The sequence below is a fragment of the Perca flavescens genome, chromosome 9, assembly GCF_004354835.1.
Source record: "Perca flavescens isolate YP-PL-M2 chromosome 9, PFLA_1.0, whole genome shotgun sequence".
NCBI lineage: Eukaryota > Metazoa > Chordata > Actinopteri > Perciformes > Percidae > Perca > Perca flavescens.
Window position 1 is genome coordinate 28,278,015 of NC_041339.1, and position 25,163 is coordinate 28,303,177.

The 25,163-nt window shown below is 39.2% G+C and overlaps 1 protein-coding gene across 5 annotated transcripts in view; it reads right to left on the bottom strand.

Moving 5' to 3' along the window:
• Nucleotides 1–25,163, bottom strand: part of lrp8 (low density lipoprotein receptor-related protein 8, apolipoprotein e receptor) — a 180,022-nt gene that overhangs the window by 52,065 nt on the left and 102,794 nt on the right. For all 5 annotated transcript variants that reach the window (XM_028587196.1, XM_028587195.1, XM_028587193.1 and 2 more), the window contains exon 4: nucleotides 19,393–19,521. In XM_028587196.1, the coding sequence (XP_028442997.1) occupies nucleotides 19,393–19,521 (129 nt within the window). The remainder of the gene's footprint in view (nucleotides 1–19,392; nucleotides 19,522–25,163) is intronic.

The following is a 25,163-nucleotide window of genomic DNA, read 5'->3' on the forward strand; positions in this document are numbered from 1 at the left end:
GCTTTTTGTGCTTTATAGAGTTTTTCATCAAAAGCAGAATGTTTGGTCAGCCAGGTGTGTTGGCTATAAACAGCCAGGCTGGGTTAAGAAGCTTGTTAGTGTGGTTCCCACTGGGATACTGAGCTACAAAAAAGATAGTTTGCTCTCAACAGCTTTATTTCCACTGCAGCAACAGCAGGTGCCTTGCAGTTCATTGAATTTATGTCTCACGGAGAACAACAACTTTAGCTTGAGTTTGAAATTCACAATAACACAGACTGTATTAAACCCATTCTTCCACAACATCTTACAAGAGTTACAAGAGGTTTGGGAAGGCATCTTTGTTTTCTTCTTTGGGTGTATTCCCCCTATCCCCAAATCCCATTTCAGCCATTTTCTTTGTTTCTGTCAAGATGATAACAGAATACTGAAGCCTGGTATGTAACCATGAAGCAGCAGTATACACATAGGTAAACAAAAGTCATATTGGGATAAGAAACTGCTTTTTCCACAATAGCACTTTGTATTTTTAGATACGCTTAATGTTTTGGCACATCAGTTTGTGATTGATCCTTGGCATTAGTCATTTATAGCCAAACAATGTTCATGGTTATTCTTGACTTTAAACCCAATTTACTAAGTAAATCAACGTCAATATTCATATTATTGTCAATTTGTCTCATAATATGATCCCATAAACTTTGCTGCTTTGTGTTTCAGAGAAGATGATGCCACCTGCCCATGCCCAAAATAACTTGCACAAAGAGCAGAACTGAGTAAGACATTTTTTGTAAAGCCTTTTACTTCTTCTATCTATTGCCATTACAAGAAACTCTATGTTTTAGTGATGTTTGTGCTGGATAAACAGTATAATCGTTTGTTTTTTTGCCATAAAGGAATTTCACTTAGTCCTGTTAAGTGATTTGGAAGATTTCCTTTGAAATCAGACAGTTGACAATGTAAAAACACTGTGCAGAAGAGTTAAGATGGGGAAATGTGCCTTATTGCTTCCAATATAGTGATTTGATTTACATAAAATGCTAAATTTGACATGTATCAAACCTGAAACATTATGTTCTGGTATTTGATATTTTTTAGGGTGAACTTCACACAGAGAATATCTGTTTAGCTGTGTATTACTTCAATCCCTTGATCCTATCACCTGTCTACGTCAAAGCTGACACACGCCAAGAAGACTTTGGTCGAGTGAAGGTGGACTCTCGGTTAACACTGGCCAAAACCAATCCTCAGAAACAGAGAAGGAATAGATTGGAGAGGAGACAGGTGCTCAGAGGAGCACATGGGGTGGTAGATCCATTGATAGATTTGAGAGTAGAAATGTCTTCTCTCACCAAATAGGACCCATCCCGAGAACAACAGGCAGGCAGATTTAATAGCAGATAACGGCAGAGATAATAGATGGTCAGCTGTGACAGGTAATAGAATAGATATAGTGGGATTACAGTCAACAAATTCTGTAATTGTAATACATGTTATAGTGGAATTGCAAATTAATCAATAAGAAGTCTTGCATTGTCAGACCTAATTAATCAGTAACTTGTTTAAGTTGATTATAATAGATGTCTCAGAAATCCTACTAAATTTAACCAAAAAAGAAGATAGAAGCCTTAAAATATAAATCAGAGTTGAGAGGAATACGTGTTACAAAGATCAACAGTGGACTGTTAATTAAAGACATCCATCCACATGGATTGTTCTACCAATTACAATTTTAAATAGGTGATCAGTAATCTGTAACTGATTACAGCTGTAACTGTGACAGCTTGACCGTAACCTTCTCCACTTGCAGGTGATTGTGTTTAACTTGTGGTTGAAGCTTTCTATCCATCCATCTCCAGACCCTCCAATGGACAGCTAATAGATGGAGCAGGAAGATAGGGCACAGATCATCGGCCTTGATCTGAAGGACAATTGAACTCCCTTCCAGCATGGACTGGTCTAAAGCAAACACACACACACACACGCACACGCACACAAACACACACGCACACACACACACACGCACACGCACACACACACACACACACACACACACACACACACACACACACACACACACACACACACACGAAAATATATGCTATCTTGACCGAACACACTTAAAAAGAGGCATATAAACACATACAGGTAGAGATTTGTGCTAAGATATGCATTCAAACACATGTAATGCAGAAACACGTTACATATACACACACACACCTCTGTCTATGAGTCACTGGGTTTAATGTTTCTGGAGCGTGGAATTCAATCAGACTCGGGTCTAACATGTCGGCCACTGAGCCGTGGCGTGGGAGCATGTAGTGGTGTGCACAAGCATACACACATTTTCGCCCCCACATGAATATGCTTGTCACAAACCTTAGTTCACCAGGTGTGCTTGCAGAAAAGCAAGCTGAATATCACAGATCAGCTCTAACAACCAGAAATGGAAATAAAACATTTACTTCACAGCAGTGTGTAAAATGCTGCATTTAACCAAAAGCAGAAACATGTCTGCTCTACAATCAGCTAAAAAACAGATAGTAAGCTGAGGGCATTTTAGTGGAGAGTAGGCTTAATGGGCCCTAAAGTAGACAAGCGACATGTTCATCTACTCTGTGAAATATCAATATGTGTGCCTTATCCTTCACACGCGAGCATCAATAAAAAACAAATCTGTGTTGAGTCAAGCATGCCTTGTACTGTCAGATACACAAGGGTAATTGTCAACAAATCACTATCTATATTCATGAGGACTGATGGAAGGATAAAAAAATTCCAAAAGAGGAGGAACAATTTCGGTTAAATTATTCACCATTTATTAAAATAGCAGCCCAAACCGCATCCAACACATCAAGGCTGTGCATGATGAGTACCCAACGCCTCAAAAGATTATTTCACATCGAGCTTGGAAGGCCACCAGACCGAGGAGTTTCTCAAAGTTCTGCTGGTTTGAGGGTAACTTGAGACCGGTGTTGTTGCAAGACCTGTCACTTTGTACACTCCATTCTCCTTTGAAAACCTAACATGATAAAGCAGGATCCCCCTCACCAATGCAAAGGCAAAATGTCATGTACTCAGAAAACCAAACAAACTCTATTTTATCTGAACAAGCTAAATGCCACTTTCAACAAAAGTGCTCCTGTATTAACAAAAACAGAGAGGGACTGTATGAATGTTTGAATATGTGATGGATGCATCACATATTCATACATTTGTACAAATGATAATTACTTTTTGTCAGTTTGGTCACTGGAAGATAATCCTCTTCGTGCAACTGACAAATTAGAACTAAAGACGCAATTAAACAATGTTCCCTAAATAGCAAGCAAGCTCTCTGTCAGGATCTCATTAATGACGGCTGACCCCCTTCACCACTAGCCTGGTCCTACCAGACTCTCTGGCCACTCTCCTTTGACAAGTGTTAACTTCCTTGAAGCTGGGTACTCTGTTGAAGTTTAAAACTATTGGATCTGCCCAGAGCCACTCTGGATCTGCCATAACCAATCGCTAACGTTTGGTCGTGACGTCGGCTTAGCATCACTAGCGTTCCCCTTAGCCAACTCCTTCACCACTAACGGAGCGAGCTGGAAAATCAAACTTTTCCTGAACCCCGTGGGGAGGAGGGCCACAACATCATGGCCACCAACAAAACTCAAACAAAGATTGTTCTTGCTCGGGCTTTAACTTCTGGATATTCGGGAGCGTTGCCACAACGGACCAAATGGCTTCGCTCGCATCTTTCTCCGCCGCTATTACGGAACTTCAACTTAAACTAGCACACAACGTTATCGTTCTCAGCCACTCCCTCTGTTCGCTGATTGGACAGGTGAAGATTGGCCGGAGAAAACCCAAGAATATACCGCAAACCCAGACAACATACTGAAGGAAAATGAAAATTGAGCGGAAGTACGTAGGAGGGCAGAGCCAGGCTACTTCACCACCTCCACACATACTGGAGATGTAAAGGAAGTACAACTTTTAAAAGGTAAAACCAGTGTGCAACTACGTGATAACACCTCTTTTTAGGGGTACCAACGAACAAAATTGCAGACTGACAATATTAAACTGCATAAAAGTAACATTGAAATTACTATCATTTTCTTGCACTCCACAGCTCCAAGGCGCACAGACACATCTGGACAGTTAGCTAATGTAGCATTTGCTAGTATGTATGAGGCCCATTACCCTTGATATCATTAAAACAGCAAACCATCAGAGGAAGAAAAGTACCAGAGGCGTTGGCATCATCAAATCCGTAATGATGGTTGTGTGTTTCGCAGGTCTAGAAATGTTAGCCTGCAAATGTTAGCCGGGGACTAAACTCTGAGGAGCTGAGCAGGAAGACAAAAGGGAGGAGATGCAGTTTTAGATCATACTTTTGATGGAAAACATTCTGCAGGAGGACCAGTGGGGCCCCCAGTTTGTGTGTGTGTCTGTGTGAAGACAGACATAGATGACTTGACAAGCAGTCCCTCTCCAGGGCTCTCACAAACTGTTTATCAGTGCTTTGGCTACATTAGACTTTTGAAGAATGAGCGCGGGAGGATGGCAGCATGCACGCGGACACACACACACACACACACACACACACACACACACACACACACACGCCCTAAGCCCTCAGCTCTTTGACTTGCTGTAACATAAAAGCAATTCTCTTTTCCTAATGGAATAGATAGACAGACAGTGAGGAGAGATGAAATTCAGAATAGATTTATCACTGACAAACAGAAGGCAGCTTCAGAAGAAATTCACTTTCCAACAGTTCAGCCAAATGGGGTTTACCAGGCACAGAGCTGACACTACATGTTCGAAGCATTGGTGGGAAAGCGTCATGTAACATGTCAATCATCTTTCATGCTAAAAAAAGTGAAAAAAGAAATATGGTACTTTATTACACACTGCACATTAACTAGAAGCACTGTGTAATACCAGAACAATTATATTACCCAACATTACCTGACACTATGCAGCATTTGCCAAATCTGCCAACTTCTCTTCATGAAACAAAGCCAAGTCCTCAGGGATTCAAATTGATGCGTGCTGATGCAGTGAGCGACTCATTTTATCTTTTTGTCTCTCAAATGTTGTGATTAGTTTGTACATAACTTGGTTTTCAATCATTTTTACCTTAGCCAGCAAAGCCGAAAATGCTGAAAGAAAAAAAAAAAAAAAGAGTAAAGAGATGCAGACATAAACAGGGCATGAAAAAAAAAAAAAAAAAAATATATATATATACCTGCAGAGATGAAAGATGAGCTGTTAATGTGGTTTTGGATTTGCAATAACCTGAAGCTTCCGTCATATCTATGGGTGCGCATATTATAGCTGACTATAGCTGTCAAGTAGTTGTTGTTGATGTTTATGTAAGCTTTTCTCAAATCAATAATCAGGGATGACACCATGTACTCATAAACCATGTGGTCGATGGTGATATCAAAATTGTTTGGAGAAAAATCCAGTTTAAAACAATTTTTGGGTTTATGGTTTCCCAGCAAACTGCGCTCTTACATGAACTAGGTTACATCTTTTTTGGACATGACATTTTACAAAAATAAAATCTCAACATATCAAAAAAGGACAAAAATTGACCTACAATTCATAAAATATCAGTAAATTGCTCAAACCCTTGCCCAAATCCGGGTCAACCAAATATAAATTCACACCACATTTAGCACTTGCGTGCTTTGTGACCCCCGTGTGCAAGTGCATCACTAAAATTAATAAAATAAAACAGTTTTTTCGAATGCTAAACGACAGTGGGCACAAATGAAGCCACGTGTGCAAAACTCAAACTACAGTCTGCACTACCAACAGTCACCTGAACTAAACAGTTCACATCACCTGCAAAACTCATTCCAAGCAACTCAACTCTTCACACACTTCTCACACCTCAAAACAGGTGCAAATAGAGACTTTCTATTCACCTATACTGGTTAGATTGTCTTTGCTCAGAGTAAAAACATGTCAAACTGAGTGTGAAAAGCCACAGAAAAAAGGACCTCAATGTAGCGTGACAGTAGAGACTGGGGAATCCAAGTGAAATGACAGCTTAGATGAGGAGAAAAACGGCACAAAATTCACTGAGAGACTAAAACTCTTTGTGTAACACGATTGGTATACACCAGGGAGGGATATGGGATGGGATTTGCTAATGCACGCACGCACGCACGCACGCACGCACGCACGCACGCACACACGCACACACGCACACACACGGAATAGAACAGGATATTTCAATAGCTCAATCACTATTCCATCTGACAGCAGCTTATACTTGAATATTAACTGCATCACCAGCAATCACAGTAGATTGTGTGCCTGTGTATGTGTGTGTGCAGGTGGTGTCAATGAATGTCCCTGTGCGTCTCTATATACATGTAGGAGTGTGTATTGACATAACGTGTATTATGGATGCCATTGGTCAAAAAACATTTCATAATTCATTATGTCAGTCATTAAATGTAGAATGTGACATGGCCATCACTATATCCTTGTGGCTCCAGTCTTAAATCTTACAAATACATTCCACCCCACCCCCTCATGCACACACAACACACAGACACGCACACATTCTGAATGCCTGTCTGAAAAAGAATTGCATTCACTCCGATTGTATAATTGCGAGGTAGTGAATCCAGGAATACATTAAAAATAGGTCATTGTGATTTAGTGTGATGATTACATCTCCACAAACATGTAATCCTGCATTTTACCATAGATGATAATGACATAATTACCATTTGAGATGGCCTCATCATGATACTTGTTGTTTTTCATGTCGTTCACTCAAACTAGGTTTCTTGAGTTGTGAGAGCCATAAGCTTAACAGAAAAAATAGCTTAAAACTTGCTAGTGATAAATTAGCACTAGCAAGTTGTGTTTTACGCTCACCCATAACCTACTCCAATAAAAGGGCACGTGTGGTTGCACATGTTGCAGCGTTTCCCACAAATAGACTAATTTGTGGCGGTGCAATCATACACTGGCTGCCACATATTGAGTTTCGTTATTAATTAATTTATTTTTTTAACGCTATTTAAAAAATGCAGCGTATTTGTATAGCTGCATTTCCTTTCCCGTCTCTCTGTCGCTCACGCGTCTTTCTAACCCCAGGCGCCACAAATTGCTTTCTAACCTGTGGGAAACATTGTGTATCTGTGTGTATTTTTTATTTTTTTTAACCACACAACAGACTTTTTAAAAACTTGTTTTAATAATATATTTTTTAAAGCTCTAGTGCGTAGTTTCTGTGGCCCCATTAGGAATTCTAAGTAATGGCAACAAACCTTTGGCACACCCCCCCCACTCCATGCAGTTGCTAGTTGCCAAGGAGGAAACGGAGGATTAAAAAAACATGATGGACTCTTTAGAAGAGTCAATTATCTTCACTCGAGCTTCTGTGCGGAAAAGTCACCGGACGACACAATCTTCTGAATATAGCCATACTGAGAAATACAGAGAGAGTTGTGTGGAGCGGTTAGTCTTAATTAGCTTTGTAGCAACTCATTTGGCAATGGCTTGAATGTAACTGACGTTTATTAATATCAAAGTGACGCACTAAAGCTTTAACTGATGGAATGAATCGGTCAAAATTCTCATTTTCAAACTGCGGAAATTTGTGTTCAGTCTGACCACAATTCTAGAAAAAGGCTCTCTACCAGAGCATCATGGGAAGTGTTGTTGTTAGTTAATAAAACAATTGTGCTATCTTATAAAATGACAAGGTGGACACTGTTGAGTGGCAGTGCAGCAGATCAGCTTTACTAGCTAGTAGCTTGTGTTTACTAGGTAGGTAGGTACCTGCTGCTAGATTTAGTGCAGTAGCTAGCAGCTTTTTTTTTAATAGAGGCTAATCTTTATGAAAATCTACTGTAGGAGAAGGTTTTGAGAGGTGCCTGTAGTGGGGATGGTGGTCTGTCAATAGGTTACTGGCCAGGAAAGCAGCAACATTAAAAAAATCCTTCCTCTTTGACTTCATTACGTTTGGTTGCATCCCCCTTGGGTTGAAGTAAAGTTATGGTTTCCCAGCAGTCAATTGTGATTCTGAGAGTGTGTGTGTGTGTGTGTGTGTATGGAGAGGTAAGGACGGGGGCTGGGGGGTTGTAAGAGGAATGAGTAATGTACTTAAAGCTATCATTGGAAGAAAACGGTCTGCCTGAGTCTAAAGCAAGTGCAAATGCCTCTGGGTGCACAGTGAGCCTGTTTGTGTGCTGGCGCTCCATTACATTACACCTACGCACACAGTGAGAGCAGTCAGAGGATTATAAATGAAAGAGAACGTAATGGGAAGAAACTATGAGACAAGAGGCTACCATTATGTCTATGCAGTCACCTCTTCTCGCAGAAATGTGAGTGAAGCAAGATAAAAGATGCAAAAACCACTACATACACAATTGTTCACACACATGCACTCACATACTACATACTGCATTTCTGATGTGGGTGGAGTCTTCTTCCTTCTTTTTGATGGGTTATCAAATAATGGGAAAGAGGTTACATTTACTGTAGCCTACAGCGAGCTGGACTTAAGTTATATATTGCATGTGTGTAGATGGCTGGAGGAGGGGATGTGTGGTTCATGTGTGTACAGTTTGTATCTCACCGTGTTTACTAAGGACGTTTCCTCAGTGTAGAAACCATTTGAGCTTTCAGAATATTGCGACCTAAATGGCTATTAGATGTTAGTTAGTGTACTAAAGCTAGCAGCAGGTGTGTAGAAAGCACTTGAGCTTTCTACACAGACAAACTTGTATCTTCATGTACAAGCACTTAAGAGGTGCCACTTTATTTACTCCCCTCCTTCTACTTCCTACCAGAACAACACACGTTCAGCGTGCACACGCACACACGCACACACACACACACACACACACACACACACACACACACACACACACACACACACACAGACACAGTTTCCCTCTCCTCCGCCCCTCTCTGTCCCACTATAAAACACCAACTAACATATCCCTGGTGGGCATCGATCCAGCGGCCGCTTGCTGTAATGTTAACAGAGCAGCTCCGGCTGATGTGAAAAGAGCAACAGGTCCCCAGAGCCTGCAGGAGCCTCTCTGACTACTGTCTGTCTCTCTCTCTCTGTCTGTCTGTCTGCCTGTCTGCCGCCAACATAGTGCTGAAAGTGTCTGTGGAGCGAGTACTGACTGATTGGCTCCAAGTGAAGTAAAAGAAAAAAACAGACAGAGAAAGGCCAACAAAAAAGATTGCATGTAAACAGGCAGAACTCTTCAACAATGCAGTGAACATACAGAGGGGAAATCCTTGACAGTTACAATCCTTACCTACAGTACAGTGAATTCAAAGTTTCCAGATCACTGTGCGTCTTTCAAACCGGAGAGCAAAAAAATAAAAAAAATAAAAATAGCAGAAAGAATCTAAATCTGTGTCTTTACTGTTGATAAGTGAAAGTGTTAAATTAAAAAATATGATGAAATGTTACATCCAGTGCAGCAATTCAAAGAACAGCAACATTGAAAAGCACCGATTTGTTAAGAAGTGTAAGTAACTACTTTTTTTAAAAGATTTTGCAATTTTTCAAAAGCCTGCTAAATGAAGGCAAGCAATTCCACTGCTGGATGCTTGAATCCAGTTGTGATTGGACTTTTAACTGGTTGAGATCTTGACATTAGCCAACACACAAAGCAACATTTTTTGTGAGTTTTTGAGGTACTTGAGGTAAGACTGAATCATTAAACCACATATACTGTAGTAGTTTGTTGAGGATTTAAAATGGCTGTATTGGCCTAGAATACTACACAGTAAGAGTGTCCTTTGGACCTAATCTGTCTGTCCTAATGAAACCCAATGGGCCAGATTTTCATATTTGCATTCCCAATGAGGCAAATGGTTTAAGTGGTAACTACAGTATGTAGGTGCGAGTTGATCTAATGAAGGTAACTATTAGCATACTAGCCACATTGACACAATTACAGTATTTTCACAGCTCTTTAAGGATCAGAAATAGCCTGCGTGACTGTGATACAGCTAAGCTAATACTTGCACCGGGTAAGCACACTTAGATAGGAGAGAGAGTGAGAAGATGCAGTGAGTGGGTAAGAAAAACGGGAGAAAAAAAACCCCAGAGAGTTTCAGTCCAGTTTTTCCACGGAGGTTATAATAACACAAACAAGACAAATTTAATTAATATTATGTGGAAATCCATTCCCTCACTTGTAGTAGACAATTTAATTAACTCAACCACTTAATTCCAACACTGACACATATTTTTGTTTCAATTAACAGGCATTTGTGATGCAAGGGGAAAGTCACCTCATCCTAGTGTCTGTTGTAATTTAAGTGTGCCCTGATCTTATTAGGTTTGTGGAAATGTGAACTTCTCTGGCGATTAACCTTAAGCAAGCTGGATCATTCCTGCGCTCACTGAATCAGCACAGGCCACACACACACAGACACACACACACACGCACACACGCACACACGCATGCAGAGATGGTGTATTAATTCACACAGTCCAATTTGTTGAAATTAAAATTGGATTGGTGAGCAGGTAAAGAACACTTTAATTACATTTTGCTTTAAATCTTCACCAAATAAGAAAAGAAAATGCAAAATTAGTATTCAGAAAACAAAAGAGAGGCCATTAGTCATGTAAGCGCCTCCTCACCCAAACATAAAAAACTATGTTTTACCTACAAACACACACACACACACCCACACCCCGAAGCATGCAAACACACTGATAGAAGCGGCTGTGTGCCTAAACAAAATTTCACATTAACATAAATTAAAGGCTCATAAACCTTCTTCAGAGGCCTCCTCTAAATGTAATAAAGAGCCTCTCTTCCTGGATCCATGTTTTATTCAACATTTGGATATGCTCAATTAGCAGCCCTAATTAACGCTTGCTGTACTCCAATTGTAGCTGCCGCGGGAGGGAGGGATGGAGAGAGATCAGAGGTGGAGGAAAAGGGTGGTGGAGATGATGAAGGGAGGGATTTAAAGGGGGAACACAGCAGGAGTATGTTTTTTAAGGGGTTAGATTATAGAATCAATATTTGTACTGTAGATGGTATAGTACCGTTTATACAGTAGACACTTTTTACACTGCTGAGTGAACATTATTTAAAATTGTTTATGAAAACATTTATCATCATGCCACTAATTAAGAATAGAACCCACAAGTTCCCCTTTATTTCCCCTTTTCTTACCAATTATTTCTGTTGTATGTCCAAAGACCTATTAGCTGTGACTTATTACGGTTACTGTTACAGTGGCATGTGCTGCAGAAATGTTCGCATTACCAGAAAGCCTGTCTGGCTCCCAACTGCTATCAGACTGCTTTGTCACATAGCTGGCTTTGTTATCTGTAGATACAATACTCTTTTTGTTTCTTTGTTATGTCTGTAACATTAATAATAAATCAATTTCCAAAGAATAATAAGTGTAACAGCAACACCATGATAAGTTTTATGCTAACCAAACTCTCTTCTGTCGTGCAAATCGACAGGAGTGGAGGAAGGTAGATTGATACACCTGATATTCCATCTTTGATATAACAGCTGTTGCAAACATTTGCATTATTCTTCTCCTTAGTCTGAGCGTCACCGTTATGCTTAATCAGTGTGAAACTATACATAATGATTTTTTTGAATTTCTCTCGTCATACCATAATGTTGAGGCAAATCATATTTACTTTGGTTAATTACTTTTGGTTTATTCTTGGTTTAGCAGCATTTAAAAAAGTGTAAACATAATAAAACACAAAATTAAAATAATAATAATTCAAGAATCAGTGTAACATAAATAACTTATCAATTGGTATACTACTGGAGCAGTGGGGGATGTTTGTACAGATATTTTTTTTGCCGTTTACTTTTCTGTCTCTGTTTTATTAGGAACACTTTTGTACTTATACTTTGTTTTGTCTGCTATTCCAGGCTAGGAGGGATCCAGTCAGTCAATCTCTCAATTATTCAACCAAGTCAACTCACTTATTATTCATTCACACTTACAGTATTCATCATTATTGATTTGTTGTACCCCAGCTGTGCTGGCCTTTGTGGGGGGCAGCCAATTGTTGTTGACAACTGCTTGAACTGAAAGACGGACATAAAACAATCTACTTATGTTTCTGAAATCCACAAAATAAATAACAAGTTGGATTCATATGGAGGCCAGACACAAAAGATTTTCGCTTGGTGACATATTAGTATGCAGATGCACCTACCAGGTGTGTTACAAAAACATTGTGTGATTCTCTGAAACTTAGCGTCTACCGCTAGCAACATTAGCATTTTTACCTTTCAGTAACAGTTCCACCTCGTCCTCGCGCCAAGCTAATAAATCCCTGCTCTTACTTTTCACCATTGTTGTTCTTTCTCCAAAGTATTTTCGGTTACACTTTATTTGAAGGTATTGACATAATCGTGACATGACACTGTCATGAACATAAATGTTATAAACAAGTCATAAACGTTTATGACTTCTGTCATTAAGTGTCATTCAGTTTTCGTCATAACAAGTTGACATTGTTTGGGTTGTCTTGATTATGACAACTTGACAATAATTAAAGTGACATTACCAGAAGTTGTCATGCTCATGACAAGTTGACATTAAATTTGTTTGGGATGTCTCTGTAATGACAACTTGACATTAACCAGAATGACATTACCAGAGGATATCTTTGTCATGACAACTTGACATAATGTCATCCTGTTTAATGTCAAGTTGTCTTAATAAGGTCACTCCAAAGAAATAGAATTCCAAGTTGTCATGACAAAGACATCTTCTGGTAATGTCATCCTGGTTAATGTCAAGTTGTTATTACAAAAACATCCCAAACAAATTTAATGTCATCTTGTCATGACCAAGAAAACTTCTGGTAATGTCACTTTGATTAATGTCATGTTGTCATAATCAATACAATCCAAACAATGTCAACTTGTCATGTTTATGACTTGTTTATAACGTTTATGACACGTTCATGAGAGTGTCATGTCATAGTCATAGCGTCATAGTGTAATTTCATGATTATGTCGATACCTTCAAGTAAAGTGTTACCGTATTTTCTGTATTTTCAACTTCTACATCCATGATTTTCAACCGCAGAATAACATCAGAACACTGCTTTTCTGTTTACACTGACACGCAAACGCCCAGTGTGTGTGAATGGTCATGTGATATGGATTGCCGGACGTGTTAATATGCTCCTGGAGCTAAAACTCTTGTGTGGACGGAGATCGTTTTTGTCTCAAAACGCTGCTTAAAAATGAAAACGTGTAGTGTAGAAGTAGCCTGAAAGTCGAATCATCTACCCACAGTAAAGATTTGATCAGTTGCCTTGGTTGAAATAGGTGTTAAAGAGCAGTAACTGAAATAAAATTGAACCGCCAGCCTCATCTATCAACACCTTCACTAGCACGATCTGCAAAAGCATCTCAAATTCAAGCTCACATCTCAACGCATTTCCTAATGTGCACAGCATGCATGCACCTCTATTTGCACTACCTGCACAAACAAGCTTATTTTAACTGTTCCACCACATATTTCTGATATACTATAAACATCGTCCTCAATCACTCCAACTATTTTTTATATCCGTTCACCAGTGCGCAGACATGCACACACACTTTTCCCCCTTCCTTGTATGTGTGAATGGAAGGATAGCAAGTTGATTCATATCCTTGGTTGTTAACCATGAGAACCGAAGAGCATTCCTTTACAGTCCATGCTGAGGTGAACACCAGGGTTGAGAGGAAGAGACACGCATATCTGTGGAGGTCAGTGACTCACTGTCGGACCACTCTGGCTCATCTGTCTTTATTCAAAGAGGCTGCCACAGTTGGCACTGCTCGGAGTTTGTGCTGAATTCTTCCCTTTTGTTGTATTTACTTCTAAATACTGCGCCAACCAACATGCTATCCAAGACCCTTGTTTTTTGTTGCTGTAATGTGAATGCGCCTTATGACAGTGTAATTATTTTTGCAAACCAAATTCAGTTTTTTGTGACATGTCTACAGCTTACTAAATAACGTATTTACACTTTGATATATAGAGGAAAAATTGATCCATTATGGCCTTTTATGTGTGAACTCAGATAACACATGTCTTTTTTCCATGGATCAGATGAACTTAATATTCACCCCTACCATCTTCATAGATCAAAAGCTGAACTCTACAGGTTGATATAACAGCACAACTCCAATAACACACACACATATACACTCAAAGCATCAGGCAGGAAATCAATTATCATCAACACCCCCATGAAATATTTAACATCTCTATTACCTACTTTATTTCACACTGCAATAAGGGATATATGCTCACACAGGTCAGACGAGATGAAAGGCAATGGAGAGAACATATGGTGTCTGATTGCCTTCCGAGTCAACGCAGGGATTAAAAGAGAATAAAAAAGTGCAGGTGCATGTAATGGGTGAGGAAGAGAGAAAGCACTCCTGTTTCTTTTCTTAGGAGTCAGAGGTGGTATGTGAACAAAGGCAGCCTGGATACCATGAATACATGAACTGCGAATATTGTTTTTATGAGGTTGTGGCCACAAACTCCCTAATGACTCATGACATCACTCTGTGTATGAACAGACTACACTCTAACAATTTACAGACAGAATGGAGATAAAGGACAGAGAATAACATTCAGAGAAAGTGAGGACTAACAGCAGAGGGAGTAAAGCAAATACAGTATGAAGAGATCCACCTTCTATCCACCTGTCAAGAAAATGTCAACACAACTCTTGAAGTCTAGCAAAATTGAGAGACGTTATGAATGTAATGTGTTTGAATCCATTGAGTTAAAGCAAATACTGTAAATAAGCTTTCTAAATGTCAAAAACATATATAGTAACACAACTGGAATCTTTCCAGAGCTGTTTATTATTAAGATTTCCTAACTTTTACATGTTCAAAATTGTGCCAAACCCACATTACTTATTTTGATTCCCATTGCTATCTGTCTTGATTCAAGTGTTTCTGACACATGTAGAACTGTTTTTGGTTAACTCCATTTAAATTTAATGTGGTCCTATTTAATATTAATTCACTAAAATAAAAAATTAAAATTTAAAAATGCTCATAGACTGCATGGACAACTATGGATCAAAATACAACATAGGACAGAGGACAGATAAAGAAAGTGAAAGTAAAAGAGACAACTAGATGGGAAAGAAGAAATTATGAAAAAGAGGAGACAAACAATGAGGTTTAACCCATAATTAACAGCGTAGAGTGGGCATTTCAATGTGCTTACAATGTACCGCTGTGACTGGTGAGCTTCTGATAGTTAGCCAATATCCGTGGTTTGAAAGCACACGTTATGGTAAACAGCAATAGCTTAATAATATTAATTAAAATACAAAAGTGGTTTGCGTTGATACTTGTTAAGATTATCATGCTACCCCCAGGGTGTTCAAAGTGATGAGATTGCACAACTCAAAATTAAAATTCATTAAAATTTGAATATTATTTTATCTAAATTGCTTCTGCAATCAGTAAAGTTCATTAAAGAATGGTAGTTGTACTATTTTACACATCTTTGGTTGTGCACATAACTGAAATATTGAAAAAATGTAAGTGTCCAGGAGCAATCTTACAGTGTGTATGATCATATATGTGTGTGTGTGTTTGTGTGTGTGTGTGTGTGTGTGTGTGTGTCTGTGTGTGTGTGTGTGTGTGTGTGTGTCCTTAATCATACATGCATGGGCATGTCCTTGCAGTGTGCATACATGCATTTTGGCATCACTTACAGCATGAGAATGTATGAATGTCTCAGTGGCTGAGGGATGAAGGCAACATTATGGAAACGAAGGTGCATGAGAAACATACACGCTCTCACACGCACACGCACACACCCTTCCCATTCTATTCTTATAAGGACTCCCCTGTGCTACATTTACTCTCTCCTTTACACAACAACTGGCCAGAATTACTTCCACAGAATAAGAATTAGAATTACTCCACAAAAATGTAATTACTCTTACGGTCTGAAAGTCATACTTCTCACAAAGACACACTTATACAGAGGTTTATACAGAAATTTTCTGTACATATACATTTAAAGTGGTTTTATTTTTCTATCTAGCCTAAAACAGGTTAAGCAATGGGAAAATATAACATGCAATCTATATTCTTAGAGAAAATGCTGTGTGTGCATATAAGTGTGTGTGTTGTGTGTGTGTGTGTTTCGCAGGTTAAAAATCAATAATGCTGTGGGCCAGATGTTTACGCTGATAAAAATCAATGCCCTTTTTACAGCTTTAATGCCAGCTTTGAGGATGTAGGCTAGATAATTTGATGTGAGTGTATATGACTTTCCAAAGTGTGCATGTGTTGCAGATGAAGCAATGTGTATCTGTGGTTAGATTACTCTACAAAGCTATTCTATAGGTTTCCTTAAATGCAAGCTAAGCTTTGTATATGAGCATTTGAGATATCCAAAACTGAAGTATGACATCCAATCTTGCAACATGAAATGAAACCAAGATGGAAACATTGTATGGTACTTTATAAAAGACAGTAATTCTGTCTAAATATATTGATTACCTAGAAAGAATACTGCATTTTACGACATACATCGGAGTGGATTTGTTTCATTATGTCATTTGTTATTCTGAAAAAGTACTGCTGCTCCATGAATACAGAATAATTATGTGTTTGTGTGACAATTTTGTTTAAGAATGATACTATGGGCTCTATCTTTGTGTGGCTACATGGTTTGGGATAGCACACACACACACACACACACACACACACACACACACACACACACACACACACACACACACACACACACACACACACACACACACACACTCATTATTCTTACAATGTTTTTCAATTGCTAAACGACAGTGGCCACAAGTGAAGCCACATGTGCAAAACTCTAACCACAGTCTGCACAGCAGCAGTTCATGTGGACCAAACTCTGGTTCGTTTTCCTTTGCTTGAACACAGTTTTCAAAACTCTACACGCTTATCCCATGACTTTAACCACAATGTGCACAACACTGTGGATTTACAGCACTTTGTTCAAATGCTTACACTGCTGTCAAAACTGTTAACCACACATTCAAATAAGGATAGATTTCAGTCTGGTGCCTATCAAACACTGCTGATTGCAATTTTTTAGCTGAAAGCCTAAGCAGGGGTCTTGTTTTAGACTAGTTAGTGAACATATACGGTATTTATAAAGAGAAAGCTCAGAAAGCCTTTTTTTGTATACAAACACCAAATAAGAATGAAACAATTATACACTGTACCGTTTGAGAGAAACTGGTAAAAGAGCAAAGATACCAATATGTCCAGGTAAGATGTCTGAGACTACATACACAGCTATTAAAAAAATGTGAAAGAAATTATATCTGTCTACTGCGTTCTTACTGTTTTTCAGAAAGTAATGGAGGTAAAAGCAATAGAAACACCACATTCATTTGTATTTAGAGATGATGCAGACATCCAATGTGATGAAGAAAACTCGCCGCATGATGCTGGAGAGAGGCAGGATTAGTCACACTATTCTTTGGTACTGTTATGCACCTTTAGTTTTTTTTTCCAGTATTTCCATAAATTACTAGAGACAAAATACTATATTGAAGCAAACTGCTGATTTCCATTTCTTCTTGTTTATCTTACATAAAAATCGGTACATTACATAAAATCTATAAACTTTCTTTAAAGAAACTATTGAGTAGTGTGAAGTCACTCAAATTGATCAAACAGTAAACATGAAAAGTTTGTAATTTGTGTATTGGTGTTTGACGCTAGTGTTTTTACTCTCAGTGTGTTCTGAGTGACGGTGTGTGTTATCTCAGTGAGGATTGTTCTGAGCGTTTGGCTGCACTGAGCCTGTTTTGAGACATGTGTTAAGAGTTGTGTTGCTTGGAATGAGTTTTGCAGGTGATGTGAACTGTTTAGTTCAGGTGACTGTTGGTAGTGCAGACTGTAGTTTGAGTTTTGCACACGTGACTCCAGTTGTGCCCACTGTTGTTTAGCAATCGAAAAAAAACTGTAATCACAACCCATTTTTACACTTTGGGTGCATCACAACTAAAAAAACACTAAAAGTGTGCCACCACGCCCTCTGCACACTGTGCATGATGCACTTGACTGAGCATTGTACTCTATACCATCTTAAGAAAAACTAAGTCCTACTGTACAGTATGTGTAAGATTGTGTTGTGTTGATGTTTGCCTCGGTGTGAGTATGTTTCTGAATCTATGTAAACACAGGACAAACTCCTTAACACATGTCTTGAAAAAATACACTTTCAAGATACATAATTAGTTTCCCCTTTTTTTAAACACCACTGGCCCAACTCTCCCAGTCTGCCGGGTGACCTGCTTTTCCCCATTTTCAGCTTAATGAGTAACAGCTAAAAACAAGGACAAAATTGAGGGGAGAAAAAAACGATAATATTTGACATCTCTAGACACATAACACACAAAATAAATATAAATAAATTAAGGGATGAAACATTTTAGTTTTTTGGCAGCTATGCCGTTAAGTTAAAAATACTCCTGGCAGCACTTTGGCCCAGATTATAACTGAAACCTAAAATAAGCGACAAACCAGGTGACACATTAAAAAGCATACGGAACACTTCAATACATGTCTTATAATGAGTAGAAAAATAAAGGTCACAAATCCCCAGGTCTGACATTTTTTAAAGTATTCTCTTAGATCTAAATTTAGGACTGATCATCACCCCAGGGTCTGAGAGATAATGTCTTGTCAAAACAAATCGTACAATGCCGTTATTATTAAAATGTGCCTTAATAGATTCCTAGACATATTATCACATGGGACTTTAATTTTCTTCACTTTCTCTCTGGTTCTCGCCTCTGACGTCACAATTTTCCTTCTTTCCTTTCTTATAACTATTTTCTCTGTTCACATCTTCTATTTTTCCTATACCTCCTTTAAAATCTTCACCCTTTTTTTATACAGTAGAAAAGTTTGCAGGGTCTTCAGTTTATTCAGTGCTATATGCATATGCAAAGACTTTATAAACCCTTTCTTCAATTCAATTTAAATCGTTTTAAAAAATGAAATAGCTTTTGAAAGACCCGTAGCTATACATTATGTTCGGTTGAGCAGACAATACAAGTTCTGCAGATACTATTTGTGTTTTCTATTATTCAAAGAGAGGACATGCACTAAAGAAAAACCGGCAAATGAGGACTCTATACTGTGAACACTCGATTCACTAATTATCATTAAACCAACTGAAAAACTATTTGGTAGACGGTAGACTATTTCCTTTAAGGCTTTTCAGACTTTTGTCTGCAGTGAATGACAGAATTACTAAAAGTTGAGTTCAAATTAAGCCAAAATGGATGCTGTTCTATCCTTTTTTCTTCTCTGTCCTTTCCTGTTTCCCTCCATCCCCACATTTCCACCACGGCAAACTTACCTGCAGCGCACTGGTCCTCATCTGCCCCGTTCTCGCAGTCCCTCTCTCCGTCGCATCGCCATGACAACGAAACACATTTGCTGGCAGCCCCTCCGCAATCAAACTTCTCTGGTGGACAGGTCTGTCGGCCTGTTGTGAGAGGGGGCGGAGGTGAAAAACAGCAAGGGACAGAGAGAGCACAGAGGGAGAAGGCAGTGAAGGGAAAAAGAAAATGGATAGTTGATGAAAAAGTTAGGGGGATGGATGGAAGAGAAGGGGAGCAAAAAGGGACAGAGAATGAAGCCGGGGAGAGCGAAATGAGAAAAGAAATAGGGAGGAGGCAAAAGATAGAGAGAGAAGAGACAGCCAGTCAATGAAACAGTTTGATAACTTAGTTATCTTGTTGCTCCAATCGATTTTTCCTCAAAGGCCTGCAATTAAACTAGACACACAGTGACAGAGGAACAAAGAAGCAGGAACACTGTCAAGCAGACACAAAGCCAGGAACATACACACAAAGTACACAAACAAAAAAAGACATGAAACACACAGACAAGAACATACACTCATGTCAGGACATGAAACACACAAGCACTATTTTGGATGTACATGTAGTTCTGTATATGCTAGGGCTGCTTATTTTAGTTATAGATAATTCTACAATTTATTATTTTGATGAAGCTGAAAATGACATCTTTACTTCACTTGATTGGATTGGTCTACCTCCAACTGATAGCCCAAAACCCAAAGATTTTCAGATTACATTGATATAAAACTGAGAAAATCAGCAAATGTTAGCATTTGAAAAGCTGGAGACAGTGACTGTTTGGCATTTTTGCTTGATTAATGACTTACACAATGAATTACTTATCATAGTTGTTCTAAGCAATTATTCAAATAATCGCTTAAGCACACACAAACACAACAACTGTAAAACTGAAATAGATCCAAATACCGACTGCATACATACAGTTTTTTCTATATGTGTGAAATCATATTCAATAGAACATTTTTTGACTGACTACACCAGTGCAAATCAAGTGAATGTAAGTAAGAAAGCACTTGTAACGGTTTGTCAAACCCACACACACACACACACACACACACACACACACACACACACACACACACACACAGAGAAAGTGGTCCCTCTTGGTAAGAGCCCATTACAGTAGAGAAGGCCATTGTTCCTACTCGTGTAGCCCGTGGGGGTTAGTACAGAGAGGAAAAATACAGCCGTCCAATACATCAAATTTACACTGAGTCCCCACAGCAAATCCCTGTCCCTTCTTTCTGCAAACCACAACACTCCCTCACCCAGCCTTAGCCCCCCCCCCAACTGCTTCCCTCTTTAATCTCACACACACACACACACACACACACACACACACACACACACACACACACACACACACACACACACACACACACACACACACACACACACACACACACACACGGGCTCTAGCCCTAAATTACATTACAGCGCTGTGTCAAACTCAATTCTATCAATTATACATATTTGACCACCAGCAAGCTTCTTGGCAACCAGCCTGAGTGTTTGTGCATGTGTGTGTTTTAGTGTGTTTTTGTGTGTGTATGTTGCAGCCACAGATCAATAGTACCTTTAGGATTTGCCTATTTCAGTTTCATACTCTCATTTCTTTCTTCTTAGGTTTGTCTTTAACAGTACTGAATACATTGCTGCCATTCAAACGCTGCCCCTCATGGAAGGACGCCGGAGGTTTCAGCCTTGCCAGTAGTGATTGTCAGGATTTTCTCCAACTGTGCAGTCTATGTTGTCAGTAGTCTACACTATTCTACATGCATTTTATTTTTCTATGGAATTGGACAGATTTAGCGTTTGGCTTCCTCTCTTCTCCTGTCTTTTGCTGGTGTTGATCTTTAGATGACCTCCCCTTGCCTTTAAAAGAATAAAAGCCTCCAGCAAATCCCCTTAAAAAGAGTGAACGAGCAAGCCCCATGCGTGTGTGTGTTTGTGTATTTGTGTCATTAATGCACAAAATGCAGCTCTTCTAGTCTATGTGAAGGTCTGAATATCAATATCAATGAGTGAAGTGTTCCTCAAAATGTGTTTGTTTGTGTGGGTCAGTAGAGTCTAAGGGCTACTGTCGGTCACTTTCTCTAATTCGAACCCATGAAGAAATAGACACCCTGAGGGGTTTAGTCCACTCCAAGAGTGTGATTGACAGCTGGGTTAAAAGGATGTAATTTGTCTGACTGACCATTTCGGGCCCTCGCAGTCAAGAAGGGTGGCGTCATGGATAAACTGCCAATCAAATGACTGAATACAGACGAACAAGAACAACAGAGAACTCCATTGACATTGATTATGACAAAATCAATTAGATGATTTTCATCCCAAGGGTAATAATGTTCACTAAATGAAAAGGACAGTTCCAATTTCCTGTTATTATACAGGGCTCTACACTAACTTTTTTCCCAAAGAGTATATGTGCCATACAAAGAAATTTAGGAGCAGAGTGAAAAATGTGCAAGTAACACAGTTTATTAACAAGCAATGTATTACACGCAAGCGCGCGTGTGTGTGTGTGTGTGTGTGTGTGTGTGTGTGTGTGTGTGTGTGTGTGTGTGTGTGTGTGTGTGTGTGTGTGTGTGTGTGCGCTATTACTCCTTGTGTGCAATTATGATGTGAAAACCAGTGGAGGACTATGGAAGCGGAAGACCCTAAATACTAGACATCGGCCTTAAAATATTATGGAAAGATTATGGTAGGTTGTAATCTTTACTCTCGCACTGCGCTCATAAAAAAGTTTTTTTCTGATTGACACATACAGTGGCTATTTTTAGTTACATGTTTAGGCAATAATTTGTGACTATTCTGGTCAGCTGCTCTAAATTGGCTTTTGATATTATACAATAACAGCTCTACCCATACATTTATTAAAGTCTATAAAAAGGTTTTTCTATTTGCTGCCAGTCAGCCAGAGTATTACAAACCATTCACAGAGAAAAGTGGTATGTGCAGACCAGGAGATGTGTTTCACATTGCCTGCAGAAACAAGAGCAGTTTGTTTGGAACAAACCGAAGAGGCGGTACATGAAGGTAATTAGCATTATCAACAGCCACCAAGAAGAAAAACATTCAATTTAAATTTTTATTAAGAGTTATCTCGAGACACTTTACAGATAGAGTAGGTCTAGACCACACTATAATTTACAAAGACCCAACAATTACAGTAATTCCCACAACAGCAAGCCTTTAGTGGGACAGTGGGAGAGAACTAAAGAGAGAAAATCTGGTACGTCTGCCCGTCTAGATCACATAAAACACATTGAAATATCACACGTACACACCACTGTAATACAAATTAAACACAGAATGCAATCAAAGAAAATAAAGAATCATTTTATTTTTTATCAAGGTTGTTGCTGTCTGACTTTGCCAATCCAGATGGTAATGGTGTTGGTAATGACGTTGTATTCAAGGTACTTTCCCCAGACTTTTGAAAGTCAGTGCGATTTGCCCTCTCTCTTTGTTCCCTTCTCACTAAATGTTGACAGGTGTATCCAACAGCGGAGCGGGCACTGAGGAGAACTGATGGACTTATCAACAGTAAGCTGGGGACACATCTGTGCCTGCAGAGATATTGCCGACTATGATCACATCCCAGGCCAAGTGCAATATCGACTGCCACTCTCAGCGCAGAAAACTACGTAAAGGCTGCATCTTAAAGATACAACACAATACTCAAATGACGATGGCACAACTTTCTACACATGCATACAAGTGTATTTTGTGAACATAATTGTACATGTGTTCACGGAGGCAGGCACACTTACACACACATACTGTACATAGCCAGAACTACTTATAGCTATAAGTCCTTTTCTCAGCGGCCAGTCCTAGGCTTTTAACTGAATTCACCATTATCCTCACTTTGTATTGAATGAATATTTCATGGGCTATAAAACTGCTGGGGCACAGAGACAAACACCGGGCAACCAGCTAACCTGCTTTCTGCCGAAAAACAGCTGAGGAAGTGATGCAAGCCGTGTTCCAGTGGAGCTGCTTGGTAGCAAGCAATAAGCGTTTGATAAGATTGAAGAGAGGTTGGAGACGGCAGCTCCCAGGTGGGTGTATGCATTATGTAATGAGTGTGAAACATGGTCAAACCAAGCATGTGCGGTCAGTGAATGTACCCAGGTTACATCAAGGTAAAGCAAACAAATAAACACACACAATTGGTCGGATGACCAGGTCTGACCTTTTCCCTCAACTTCTATTTTTTATGACATATACAGGCAAATGAATTTAAAAAGATTTAAGCCCACTGCTTTATAATTCATACTGTAATCTATGCATTTTTTTATTAATTATATATAGCAGTGATTTGCCTGTCAGCATGTGAGGCTTTCCTCAGTATGCCACTGCATTAGAAAGTGGCAGTGTATGAGATAGGATACACACATTTTCATGGAATTTTAGTTACGTTAAATAAGTCAGAATTTAACTACCTAAAAAAGAAATGTAAGTGAATCAGGTTTCTCTAACATACATGTGCCATGGCCACAATGATGGAGAAGAGTTCGCTGTGAAAAGATGCCGGGAAAAATGCATACAATCATTATTAACATTGTAAATAAAAACATGGAATACTTGATTAAAGGCTGTATTACACTTCTAATCGATTGTCTCCTGCCTTTGATAAAGCACCTGACGGTAATATCTAAACGTTGCAAAAAACCAGATTAAATAAAATCTTTTGAGCAACCTCAACATCTTATGCAAACTGCATGAATAGAAGTTCATGTTGCAAAGTGTAAGTGAACTGGCACAAGCTGAGTTTGCATTGGCAACAGGTAAAAATATTATGATATATGTAATTGAGGATTCAGCTTATTGATACTGAGCTGACTGTACCGCAGTAGGCCTATTTTTAAATTAAATCTTTTGTGAGATTATATAGTTTCATTGGCTTTCGTTTTGAGAAAAATGCTGTCTCTCAAAATACGCCTTTTTTCTCAAAATTCTTGGTCTCAGTATTTTGGAATTTGTGCAGTGGAATTTAAATAGGCTTTTCTGGTCCTGAGGTCAGAAAACTAATTTGTATCATAGGGGGCTCTGCAGTCTTTTAATTCAAACAAGTCCACAACCAAAAGTGGTGTAGACTTGCTATTCTCCTCACATGGCCTGTCTAAGTGCCCATTATGAGCAGGGTATAGGGTTGGACTAAGCAAGGTGCAGTATGCAAATTAACTTTTGATTAACTGCCATCTTAATTTCCCTTCGCAAGGAGGGAGGGGACTGGAGCATTGTAGCGCGCCACCACGTCCACTCTCCAGCTGCCTGCCGAGCATCAAAGCTAGCTTCTCAGGTGATGATTCAGAAAGCTCGCAGGCTAATGCTAAGGTAATTTATTTATCATGAGGTGTGCATATATGAGGCGGGGAGGTAATATAAGTCATTCTTAAGTCACTGTCTGCCACAGTGAGACACAACATCAAAACAAAGGCCCATGCGGGGAGCATATGTGATAATATGGCACGTGTTGAATGGAAGCTTATGGAGGATTTACCCTGTACAAGCATTAGTTAAACATTGCACTGTAGCTGCATGCATTTAAAATGCTTAAAAAGGTACACTGAATTCCCCTGCCCCCCAGACAGCACAGTGCTGATTGATGAAGTACCATGCTTCAACGTCTTTTTATGCAAACACCCGAGAAGCGTGTCTCATCACATCGGTGGAATATTATGAATGCCCAACTACTCTGCACTGCTGTGAATACCAATTGGCTCCACAAGTA